Consider the following 12,975-nt stretch of genomic DNA (forward strand, 5'->3'; position numbering starts at 1 on the left):
GGGTGTGAAGCTGACCACTCACCTCCATCTAGTGCGACGATAAGAATGATTGAGCTATACCTCCTCTCCCCCATATGTCTTTATGCCGTGATGATTAATTAATTAAGCACAGGGGAAACTTTACCTCACCTTACAAATAAACAAAGCTACAACGGATAGCTCAGTCGGTAAAGCGAATGGCTATGGGCTGGACGACCGAGGGATCGGAGTTCGAGTCCCGGTGGGTCAAGAATTTTCACTTCTCCATGTTGTCTAGACTGACTCTGGGGTCCACGCAACTTCCTAACCAATCCTATTAAATGCACAGTGCACAAAGCCCGAGTTTACCAAATGTTATAATTTCCAAAATTGAAAAATTTACGTAGGGCGCCAACGGAAGCAGTGGCATGCTGTAATAAATTTCCCTGTTATTGACAGAGTATATTTGAGATAGGTATTTTGCTACAAAATTTTACGATTAAGCACGCAAGTAATTGTAGCTTCTTTGACGCATGTAGGCCTATCTAAAATGTCGATTAATCAGTGTATAATTGTGCTGTATAATTTCGGCTAATAATAAAATTAATGGTAATGATAATTAAAAGAAAAGGTAAACCGTCGTGACCTATTTTAAAGCATAATCCCATAATTTGAAGAAACTGAGTAAAAGAACGAAAAAAAATCAACGTAACTTCTCTATATGCTGAGATTTTGCTAAGAGGGCCTTATGGGGGGGGACCTTCCCAGAGACACGGTAGGAACTGAGCCCGGTAGTTCCCGACTGCAGTCTAACGCGCTACCGCTGTGCTAAACGCTTGTCCAAGGGAACGTCAGACGGGGTGCGTGGGGAGAAGAGAAGAGTCCTACAGTGAGATGGAAAAGAGGCGGGATTTATCCGAAGGGTAGCAGGTGGCGAACAATGGAAAAGGTATCAAGTCTCCACCCTATCAGATGTCAGCTCCACCCCTAAGTCCACCCTACTGCAAAGGGGAGTATTTTATTTCGGACCCATGTAGTGTGGCACTAATCTCAGCTCCATGAATAGTTCTGTTAGCGCAATGGAACGCGTCTGCCCGCGGAAACGAATACAGATCGCAGGAGGGGCGACAAAGCAGTTACAGAGGGTGTGGGACCAGAGAGTCGTACGCCACTTCGCATTTGATTTGCGATACAGCCTACTAAGAAATGTTTTAAATAAATGCATAATTCATAACGTGCATCATTATAATTGTTGTTACATGTATACTCATTGCTGGGTAACGTGTTGGTAAACAAGTTCCCGCGAAGACCTATTCTTGGTAAACAGTTCGTTGCTAGGTTACGCAACAATAGATGAAGCTGTGTATTTACGTCGTTCGTGTCGAACAACAGTAGGAACGGGGTCCTCTGTGACCAGTTGCTAGGTCACGCAACGGTTCTTACAATAGAACTGTCTTTTCTGTGTGGTCCGTGCCGCGGCTATGTAAAGAGATTCCCAGAATAACCGAGAGAGTTTAATGTGTAAAATGTATATACCATTTACCTCATGACAAATGAATGAAGACAGTGACTCTAACAAAATACAGACCCGTCCTCTCGTCAGAGAGGGCACCCCACAATAACAAGACCATAACTGTCAAACAGTAATAAATATCTGGTCATAATCCCCAAACGGGGCTCAACACCAAGACCGACTTACTAACTGACCGTCAATCGCTATGTGACTTTGACTTCGACTAACCGAGAGAGTGACAGAATTCGTTAAGGGGCAGTTAGGAATCAGCCGTAAGCTGGAGGAGTGAGTCCAGAAAAATTTTAGTTCCGAGGTTCCAGAGTGATTGAAGAACAGAGTTAACATTAATACAATACAATACATTGTGTTTTAATAGTGTTTCTGCCCTACCTATAATTTGTTTTAATATCCGAATGGGGCACGCGGTAGCGTAGTTGGTTGAGGCACAATGCTACAAGCTGGAGATCGCGGGAACGATTTCCAACGAGGTAATTTGATTTTTCAATTGACCTAATCCTTCCAGCCGCATTATGGCCCTAGGGTCCACTCAGCCTCTAACAGAAATGAATATCAGGAAACTTCCTGGGGGGTAAAGGGCGGTCGACGCGTAAGGTTGACAAATTTACCGCCATCTATGAGCCGAATATCGAGAGAAAATGTGGCAGCCTCGACGTCTTACAACCCTATAGACCCTTCACGGTCTATTACAGGGATAGCCATATTTTAATAATTGAATGATTACTGTCGTAAAAAAAACCAGAATGTGATTTCGATTTTGCGTAGGACTTCATAGGTGCAGGATTTAGGACTTGGGCAAATATGAGCATTGTAGATAATATCATCATCTTTACATTTTCGGTCTCTCTCTAATCTAAGTGAGGAACACACTTGGAAAAATAAGAGCTCCTTTACATATATAGGCTAATCAACCTAACTCTTCAGTTTTTATTGAAGCCAGAATTTTTAGAATGGCAGAACACGGTAATAATTCAAATGTTTTCATTTGTCGTGTTAATATGCGCCTGCGTACGAGGGTGCTAGCTCTATATGGCAAAGAAAGTTGTATTTGTAAGATTTGAGGAGGCGATACGTTCCTCCGAAGCGTCGGTTAACACCACATATACACGGTACCACATCCCAGAAGACTGCTTTCTTCAAAGTTGTATTTGTCCACAGAGTGCATTTATGTAGTCAAAAATAAACGTCCCTTATTTCACTGAACAACATTAACCGATTAGTCTTTATAACAGAGACTGAGTACTTTCTGTGAGGTACGGATTTAATTTTTCAGTATTATTTAAATAAGTTTGTTTTGAAACGGTTTATGAAAAGTCCAGTTAGTTTTAAATACAGGTATACAGATATTTAAATTCCATTAGCATCGAACATAATCAATAACCTTTTATTATGATATACGTTTTCTTTTATCCCTATACAACTCTATAACCAAGCCATATCACTCGCTACCAGGCTCCATATTCCTTCTTTAAGCATAAAATAGATTTTAAAATATGTCACAAGCGACAGGAAGTAACAGGGAAATGGAAAATTCTCTCAGAGAGGAGCTTCATAATTTGTACTCATCACCAGCAACAGTAGCGATTAGGCATCACAGGTGAGCAATTGAGACGCATGAGATGGGCCATGTACGAGTATGTAACAGAAACTGTGAGAAGAGTGTTGCATACACACGTTTAGTCAGGAAACTTAAAAGGAAGAGATCAGTTGGGGGACCTACAGCCCGGAGGTTGTGAGAACAGGCTGCTGAGGAGAATATTTCGACCGAAGAGAGATAAAGAGACGGGAGTTTGGAGAAAACTACATAATGAGAAGCTTCATAACTTGTACTTTTCTCCAAGTATAATTAGAATGATAAAGTCAAAGAGGATGAGATGGGCATGGCATGTAGCACGAATGGGGGAAGAGGAATGCATATAGGATATTGGTGGGAAAGCCACAAGGAAAGAGACCGATAGGAAGACCAAGACGTAGATGTATGAGCAATATTAAAATTGATCTTAGAGGGATAAGATGGGATGGTGTGGATTGAATTGATCTGGCTCAGGATAGGGACCAGTGGAGGGCTCTTGTGAACACGGGAATGAACCTTCGAGTTCCATAAAATACTGGGAAGTTCTTGAGTAGCTGCACAATTGGCGGCTTCTCAAGAAGATCTCAGCTCCATGAGTGAGTGAGTCAGTTTCCATCGCTGTCCGCCTCGAAGCAGCGTTGACCGACAGTCACATGTACGACCAGATGCGTTGCCGTCTACATTTTGTTTAGAACACTGTTTCATTAGACTGAAAGCTGCAAGCCTGCGACTTCACTCTTCTACGTTTGGAACTGAAATGAATATCTGATAATGGTGCTACATTTTATCAGAGTTGTGGATCGTTACGTCACACACAGGCGGAATCGGGGATCACTAAAACGCGACCCAACTATATGTGGAAGCGCGATATTAAAAAAAAAAATAAACTAGAAAAACAGTGCGTGAAGTTTGGGGTTGGATTCGTCTTCCACCTCACAAGTCCCCGTGGCTCCGGTCTAGAAAACCGAGATTAACGGCCGTGGGAATCCGTTGCGCTGACCACGAGACACCCTCTATCCGCTAAATTTGGCACTAACTTCGCCGACAAGCGGCGATCGCTCGGTCGGTATAGTTCGCTTGCGGACTAAAGGGCACGGAGTTTTTTTAAATACATCTTCTGGTTCCGCAAAATACGAGAAATTCCTTGACCATGTTACTGTAATATCTTCAGGAATAACTCTGCGTTACAAGGGGAATAAGTAATTGGAAAGATGTGACAGAGTCGGAGAAACTATCCACTTAGGTTCTGAATCTGTAAAGATGCTTGTGGGTATATGCACTATGCCTTACAGGACTACCTCCGTAGCTTCATAAAGCATAGGAATACCCTCGTCGACTCCTCACACTTAACTCTAGCCTTGCTATGAATTCCAGTCCGTTTCGGTTAAGGATATCCTAGGTTATCCTTAACCATTATATTTCTTATAATGCAATAATTATAATTATATTTTAATGTGACTAACTTTAATTTATTTTGTTTATTTTACATGGATTTGGCAACCCTGACTAGATTATTCTTTAACAGAATCAATTAAACCCATAAAGATACAATTTTTATGTATACAAATAATACTTTTAAGCTACCTTGTAATTACTGCAAAATGAACGATACTTCAGCATATTAATAAAAAAATTAACAAATGTACACTTAAAGGACACGAATAAAATTAATAGTTCCGAATAGTTTTGTCATGATAAACCGTACCGATTTTCTTGTACTCCCATATAATTTTTCCCCACATTTTATTAAAAATATGCATAATCATAAATTAAATTATTGTAGATCTAATTCTGTGAAACTGTAGAAACTTCACTAGACCAGTGAGGGCGCTGATGTCAACAATTAAATGCAGGCTTCACGCTCCGGCTTATCGCTTAGGCCAGATACCGAAAGCATTTTGCAATCTGAAAAGAATTGCCGGTAGAAATCAGCTGATGCCTAGTCGTACAGACCAGATTCTTCAACAGTGTTGACAAGATACCTTTTGAAACGGATTTTGAACGGCACGCATTGGCTCATTATATTCTGTCTGTTAAAAGAAATTAATTTCGGAACCTCTAAAATGTTCTCTTTCTCTCTCAGAGACAAAGCACACTTCTAATATATTTACATCCTCATTGCCAACTACGACAGAATTACCATTCTAGGGTGGGTTTCTTCATTATAAACGGCAGCTCACGACATCATGGTCAATCCAAATCACATTTCCTTTCTTCCACAAGGAACTTGGTCTACTTCCTTCGCAGATCATACAGCACTGTGATAAATCAAGAAGTGTATCTATTTCGGAAATTCATGTGGCACGTGTTTGTTTATCCAATAGAAAGAGTTTATATTATTCTGACTAGTAACAACTTTGGGCTTACAGGTCTACACTGGCAATTATCCTTTCAAAATTCAGTGGTTATTTTAGGTACCACTTGCTTTAATACATTTGAAACTCTGCGTTCTGCCCCCAGAGTGCATTCGTGTGTTCCGTGTGGTTCTCATGATAAACAGTGTCTGTTTCCCTAAACAGCATTAACTTATTTATCTTTGAAGCCGAGACAAATGTGTTTCCTGTGAGGTAAAATATAAATTTCTACATATTTCTCAGAAGAAATTCAGTCTTTAAAGACTCTTAAACACTCCGCAATGAATGCGTTAAACAGTTTACCCTAGGGATAAGTAACTGCTTCGATTGTATGAGAAAAGTTAGACTGTTACACTGCGTTTACAGTAAGATTTATATGTTAGGGAGAGATCTTCCTCCATTTTCACAGTAAAAGGTCTGTCGTTCTACTTTCTCAGAGGCAACATGTATAGAGAACTAACCTGTCCACGGAACAACAAACATTACCTAAACCATCTGCAGAAATCAGATATTTTGTTGAGACCACTATTCGAGCTTTTTCATAGCCCTCGTTACATCTTTGCCCTCCTAATACATGGCTGTTAATATAGTAGAGTGCATTCCTCCTATATTCTTTTCTAGACAACGTTCACTGGAATGACTTCGGCTAACTATAGTTTAAGCTTCGAATCCAGGGGCCAACAGATGGTGGTTTCCGAGGTAAATGAATCAGTTGTTTTGTTGTTCATTGTTTAAGATGGACGTCGAAGTGATGACACTTGTCAAGGCGTCAGGTGATGGCCTTGTAGGTATGGGCTCTAGCGGTGGTACACTGAAACAAACAGACCGCATAAGTCATGACGTGCTATTAGGCAGAAAATTCAGTAAAAATGTTAGGTACGACTATCAAGTGGTGTAAATTATAACAATGGGATTTTTTCCTTGGCACTAGAGCCCCAGTAGGCCTAGGCCTACCTCCATGAACCTCTACGTTCACTTCAGTTTTTCTAGGTCTTACACATTCGGTAGGACCCCTTGGGCGGGTGATCAGCTCGTCGCAAGGCCTCTATCTGTACACAAACACAAAAAAACGCACACACACACAAACTAAACATCCATGCCCTAAGTGGGATTCGAACCCACGATCCCGGTTTCCAAGCGAACGAAGACAGTACATGCCTTAGACCGCTCGGCTACCGTGACCGGCAACAATGGGTTTTAGAGTTAAGAAAATAAATGTAGCCATATTCCATATCTGGGAACGAAAGTAAGAAGTCAAAATTACATTTACTATTACGGAGAAAACTTGTTATGATCCAGTTCAGAATTGTTTTCCTCGCCGTCTAATGATTAAAGTACAAGAATGTAATAGTACATTGTGTATTATCGCGCAAGGAACAATATAGACTGAACTTCTCTGAGAATCTGGTGCTCAGGGCAATATGTGGATCTAAAGGTAAACAAAAAGATGCCGGAGAAACTTGCATAATGAAGTATTTCATAATCTTTATCAAACGTAACCTGCGGGATCGAATCAAAAAGAACGAGAAAGTAAAAAGCATGGCAGAAGTGAGTATGGTAAACGAAATTTTGCAAGAAAATATGACGAAAAAGACTCATAGGTAGACCTGGGCATAGATGGGATGATATTAAGATGGATTTTAAGCAAACAGGCTGTCAACTGGATTCATCTTGCTCAGGACGGGACCCAGTGGTCGACTCGTATGAACACAGTTATGATCCTTTGGCCCCCTTAATAGAGCCCCAATTCCTTGACTAGATGAAAGACAATTAGTAATAGCTTCATTAATATTCTGCTGCATTATGTTACTTAGAAGTTAAAGAATTTTGTCATGATAAAAGTCCCAAATAAATTTGGTGTTTTTTAGAAATTTGAATAATGGTAAAAGCAAGCAGTGAATGTCAGTGCGCTTTCAAAAGTGGCAGAAATACGTGTAATAATGTTCTTAAGAGTATAGAGATATTAGTCCAAATTAAGCAGAATAAGTAATAAATTTACATTGAGAAAATTTGTTCTACATTATGTGATCAATGGGAAGACACAAAATTGCAATGTCTGATGGTTGATAATACCTGCAGTCTGAAAAGTGCAACAGTTAAAAAAATTTAAGGCCTAATTATAACTCGAGTATGTAGGATCTGAGGTTCTCGCAACGGTGCTTATGAAGAGTTCGGTCTCCTGGGATATGATGCTGTGTAGTCCGCTGAAAGCCAGTCGACGTTTCGGAGGAACATGATGCCTCCACTTTCAGGGTCGAAGTGTAAGCCAACAAGAATCAAGTTGCAAAGTACTTCATGCTGGTATCTTACTGGCTTATTCTTCGTAATGCCACGTTCCAGAATAGAGTGAACAGAAATCATAATAACTAAGCTAACTTGCTCTGCTCCTTCTAATCATATTTGAGAGGTCAGCGCATTGTCGGCAGAACACCTAGAATTTACGTGTAAATTTCGATTCTCCGTTGCATATCACAAATGTTTCCTCTCTACTTCATTTTACAGTAATGTGCCCGGAAGTTGAGCTAAGTTACAGGAATCAGAAGGGTCACCGGGCGTCCCAGATATCCAGAAGATCCGAGTTCGTTTATTGAGAACTTTAGAGTGTACCACTCACTCACTCTTGAGCTGAGCCCTTCTTGAGAAGAAGCTAAATCTTCAGCTACTCGCGAAATTCCCAGCATTTTATAGAACCCGAAGGTTCATTACCGTGTCCACAAGAGACCTCCACTGGTCCCTATTCTGAGCCAGATCAATCCAATACATGCCATCACATTATATCTCGCTAAGATCCATTATAATATTGTCCATCCATCTATGCCTTGGTTTTCCAAGTGGTCTCTTATATCTTACACGTCTACTAAAAAATTCAGACATTACAATCAAGAATTATTAAAATATAAAAATTATGAACATAATCGAAATAAAATCCGTTATAAAAAGCATATCAAAAATACTTGCAATTTTTCATGTATCATAACACCTTTATATATTTTGTATTAATATTTTTTTTTCTTTACGTTGTGAGGTCAAAGCCTTGCACAATAAAAATCACTTCATTCCAACAATGTAAAGGCAACAAAGAGCCTCAACAATTTATGTAACAGAAGAATGAGCTCATGAAGATGACTGAGACGACTGAAATATTTCAAGCAAATAACACTCACTCATGCAGGTGAGCCCTTCTTGAGAAGCTGCCAATTATGCAGCAATTCAAGAATTTTACAGCATTTTATGGAACCCAAAGGTTCACTACCGCGTTCACAAGAGCCCTTCAGCGTTTCCTATCCTGAGCCAGATAAATCCTGTCCATACCATCCCATTCTCTCTCTCTAAGATCCATTTTAATATTGTCTACCTACCTACGCATTGGTCTTCCCAGTGGTCTCCTTCCTTCCAGCTTTCCCACCAATATCCTATGTGCAGTTCTCCTCTACCCCATTCATGCTACATACCCTGCCCATCTCATCCTCTTTGACTTGATCATTCTAATTATACTTGGAGAAGCGTACAAGTTATGAAGCTCAAGCAAATAACATGCTTATGAATTTTGGTACATTATAATGGTTAATAATGTAATATTTTCTCTAGATCAAGTAAACTACAGTGCAAATATTTTATGAAGGGGAAAGGTAAAAATTGTAGTAGAAGAGTAGAAAAAGCGAAAGTCACAGGGGAAAATGAGAGATATTTTATTGTGGGGAGGGACAAAGAGTATAGTTTTTTAGGATCCTAGGCTTCACCCGCTAGTCCTTTGATCACCACTACTTGAATTCCACTTTGACCAACGAACCTCTCAGAGAATATGCGAAATTTGTTTGTTGATAAGTACAAGCGAGATAGCTCGACTGTTTGGATTGCGTCGCTGAAATACTATAGAGCTTGAAAGCATATATTTTTAGTATTACGTCTGGATTGTGCGGCTAATTGCACAAACGGAACAAGAGCAGCAGTAGCCGGGCTGAAACCTGTGCAACATAAAAGTTACCAAGGTAATTAACAGTTCGTATTTTCCAGCATCTACGCCGCCATTTTTTTTTTTTTTCGTTACGTACATCGGAGCCCGCTGTCTTGTTTTGCCCAGCTAAGTTCTTCATTGGTGAGCCGGGATAGCATAGTCGGCATAGCGACAAGTTACGGGCTAGACGACCGGGGGGTCGATGTTCGAGTCCCTGTAGCGTCAATAATTTTCTCCACGACGTCCAGACCGGTTTTGGGGTCCACCCAACCTGCTATCCAATGGGCACTGGGGGCTCACTTACCTCTAGCTAGTGCCGAGGTCATGAAAATGTGGATCCATACATCCAGTCCCCCATACGCCTTCATGGTGTAGTGTTTAATTAATTAAGCACAGGGACAACTTCACCCTCACCTTAATTTCTTCATCACTTCTTCTTGTGTAGGCTAGGGGCCTATGTAATGTAGCAGGACAGCTCCTTCGGAATTCAGAATGCAGTACTATCTTCTTCTTATACAGATGCAAGCAGGGGAGAGAGACAGAGAGAGAAAGAGAGAGAGAAGGGCACACGTCCAGTGTACTCACTTGGAAATATGTCTGTTGAGTATGCTCGTGGATGGCAGAAGGGGGGACTGGGAGGGTGTGGGCCCCAGACTGTTGTAGTGATCTGCTGGCTGACCCATCTCGTCACCTAGGAGACCTCCGTGCGCCTGCTGTTGAAGTAACATCTGGTGGGGCTTCACGTCGGGACTCCCAGTTCCGCCACCGTACATATGTGCCAGCTCCAGCTTGTCCACTGTCAACACAAACGGGACATGGAGCTTCTACTTTTCCAAAACACCTCCCTCTCAAAAGGGACTGCTACCTCACTTGAATTCATGTCTGGCACTTTCGCTGCTAAGAATCTGTAGTTGCTACATGGCTGCTAACTCATAGGAGAGCATGTTAGATCTGTGCTATACTTTGATATACTTTCCTAGGATTCAAGTCACAGTACCGAGAAATCTTAGTCATGCAACATTTGGTCTATTTACAGAGTAAGACATATAGAAATATTTCAGATTAATGTTTAGGTCGGGTTGTGGAAGAAAGCGTGTGGGAACACACATCATCTCAAGTTGATTCCCACCAATAAATCAGCCAGAAAATCTTGGGACATTGTGCTTTATTTCGAGCTGTAACACCCTCGGAAATTTCAGCTCGACTTAAATCTCTTGGTCACATTGACTACAAACAAAACAAAAAGAAAACCCTCCGTGGCCTGTAGACCGCAAGCGAACTATACTGACCGAGCGACCGCCGCTTGTCGGCGAAGTTAGTGCCACCTTCTGCGGATAGGTGTCAAGTCGTCAGCACAACTGATCCCCACAGCCATTAATCTCGGTTTTCTAGACCGGAGCCGTTATTTCTTTTAAATATCTCCTCACTTATCCTCACGAGGCTGAGTGGACCTCGTTCCAAATCCATTACTTCTCAGAAAATCTGGTAGCGCCGGGAATCGAACTCGGGACCTCTGTATCTGTAGGTAGGAACTCTGACCACTAGACCACAGAGGCGGTCCACATTGACTACAGCATTAAAGAATAATGGTCTTGGTTCGAGTTAACTGCTTCGATCGGTTACCGTATCACTCCTGATGAAGACGCCCTACTCAGAGAGGACTATTTTGCTCACGTATTCCATAGCACTCCCGAATAACAGGTCTTACTTCGATTTAAGGTGCTCTGATAAAGTGAGCTAGATTACTTCCAATTAATGCGCTATGCTTCGCAAGAACTTCTTTCATCACGTTAGTCATAGTACTGCTGACTGGAAGATCTAACGTCCAGAGAGCTCCATGGGCCAGGTTAGCCATAGCATTCTCAAACAGGATGCCGCACTTCGAGGTAACTCCTACGGTCAGGTTAGCTATAGATCCTCTGCATAAGTCTTCGTTACTGAGTTCTCCTGCTTGGAATACGCTGAAGACTCCTGAAGGGAACTCGGTAATTCAAGCCGATCTCTCATCAAGATTCTGAACGCTGTGTTTTTCGAAAATCTTCCGAATTTTTTCATCAGGCCTCGGTGTCTTTTTATCAGTTCCTTAATTCACTCGTGATCATTAATATGATATAAAGACGTTACAAACTTTGTCGCGGGCTTTAATGACTAATGCATATTCATGCTTTTCCGACCTCTTTCGTCACCACATCAATGTAGCAACCGTGTGATTATATCAGGTTTCTCCAAAATTAATACCATTAGATGAAATATGTGTGTAGCTACTAATGCAATGCAACATCAGTAATTCCGTATTCACAGATACAACCCTCACATTAGTGGTCAGTTTAGCTGCAGAAGGTAAACAGAGGCAAAGGGTCGCGAAAGGTGTGTTCTTAAGGATTTACAAGGAGACGGTCTTGTCCTATTTCAAGGTACTATTCCTGAAACTGAAAGATAATATAAATGGTTAAGTTGTCTGTGTGCTTAATTCATTAAGCATTATGGCATGAAGGAAGCACAATAGATCACTGTAGGTCGCGGTGCAAGGCCCGAGAAGGCCCACCAGTTATACATTAATTCATTCTTTCATGACATGAAGATGTATGGGAGAGTGGAGGTATAGCTCCCTCATTCTTGACTTCTGCACTAGATAGTGGTGACTGGTCAGCTTCACGGCCCGGTCGTTTTACACCCGGGAAAATCGTTTCTGGTACCCCGTTATATAGGGGACTGAGTGGGCCCGAGATTCGGTCTGGACGCTGTGGAGAAAAGAAAAACTTGCCCTTGCCAGGAATCGAACCCCGACCGTCCAGCCGTCGCCCATCACTATACTGACTGAGCTATTCGGACTCCTGAGAGTAAGAAACCTAAGTCAATTTATTCGATACCTGGACACAGATTCCGACCCGGTAACTCCGCTGTACAAATCCAGAATATTACCGCTAAGCCAGCCTGCTCTGCGCGCAAGGAGGAACTCATGAACCGAGCGACTCGTCAGCACAACACCTCCCCATAGTACCTGTGATGTACACATCTAAAATTGCGATTTTATTATCTGAGAGCAGTGTATAAAATTTCATGAGACGTACTGAGCAAGTTTGAACACTGATAAGCGCGATCGATTGACATGAATACGTGACGGTTCATGCGCGGAAGGATGAGAAGGCTCAGACAAACATTGCGACTGATAAGTCAGTCCATACATTTTGCAACACAGAAAGCTTACCTTCCTTTTCAGGGATGGACAAGCCAGTCAACACTCCAACACTTCAAACCGTTACATAACTCTCAATTAATTATAATACAATTCTGCTTATTCGTAATTTCCACTAGTAGAGCTACAGCTACCGGTTACGTTATAAATTTGTCAGATAAGTTACAGCCTTGAAGGTTCACATCATAAAAAATTCGTCATAGTCTTTTCCATGATGACTATGTTCTCCTTATTTCCTTCCCCCATCAGTTATACGTAAGTTGAAAGTCTTCAAGCAGACAACGTACTCTCTTATACTCTCTCTTAGAGACGCTTCCTACAAGTTAACTCCCTGCATAATAGTTACCAACATCGTCAGTAAGCCTAAACTTAGTATGCATTAATTTTACTTAACACTACAACTTTTTT

The 12,975-nt window shown here is 41.4% G+C and overlaps 1 protein-coding gene across 1 annotated transcript in view; it reads right to left on the reverse strand.

Moving 5' to 3' along the window:
• Window positions 1–4,548: 4,548 nt before the first annotated feature.
• The window catches only part of LOC111875004 (box A-binding factor), a 70,866-nt gene continuing 62,439 nt past the window's right edge, over window positions 4,549–12,975 (reverse strand). The window contains exons 9-10 of the mRNA XM_033755677.1: window positions 9,957–10,167; window positions 4,549–6,227 (exon numbers count right to left, since the gene is read on the reverse strand). Coding sequence (XP_033611568.1) covers window positions 6,125–6,227; window positions 9,957–10,167 — 314 coding nt within the window. The 3' untranslated portion in view covers window positions 4,549–6,124. The remainder of the gene's footprint in view (window positions 6,228–9,956; window positions 10,168–12,975) is intronic.

The sequence above is a fragment of the Cryptotermes secundus genome, unplaced genomic scaffold, assembly GCF_002891405.2.
Source record: "Cryptotermes secundus unplaced genomic scaffold, Csec_1.0 scaffold973, whole genome shotgun sequence".
NCBI classification, from domain to species: domain Eukaryota; kingdom Metazoa; phylum Arthropoda; class Insecta; order Blattodea; family Kalotermitidae; genus Cryptotermes; species Cryptotermes secundus.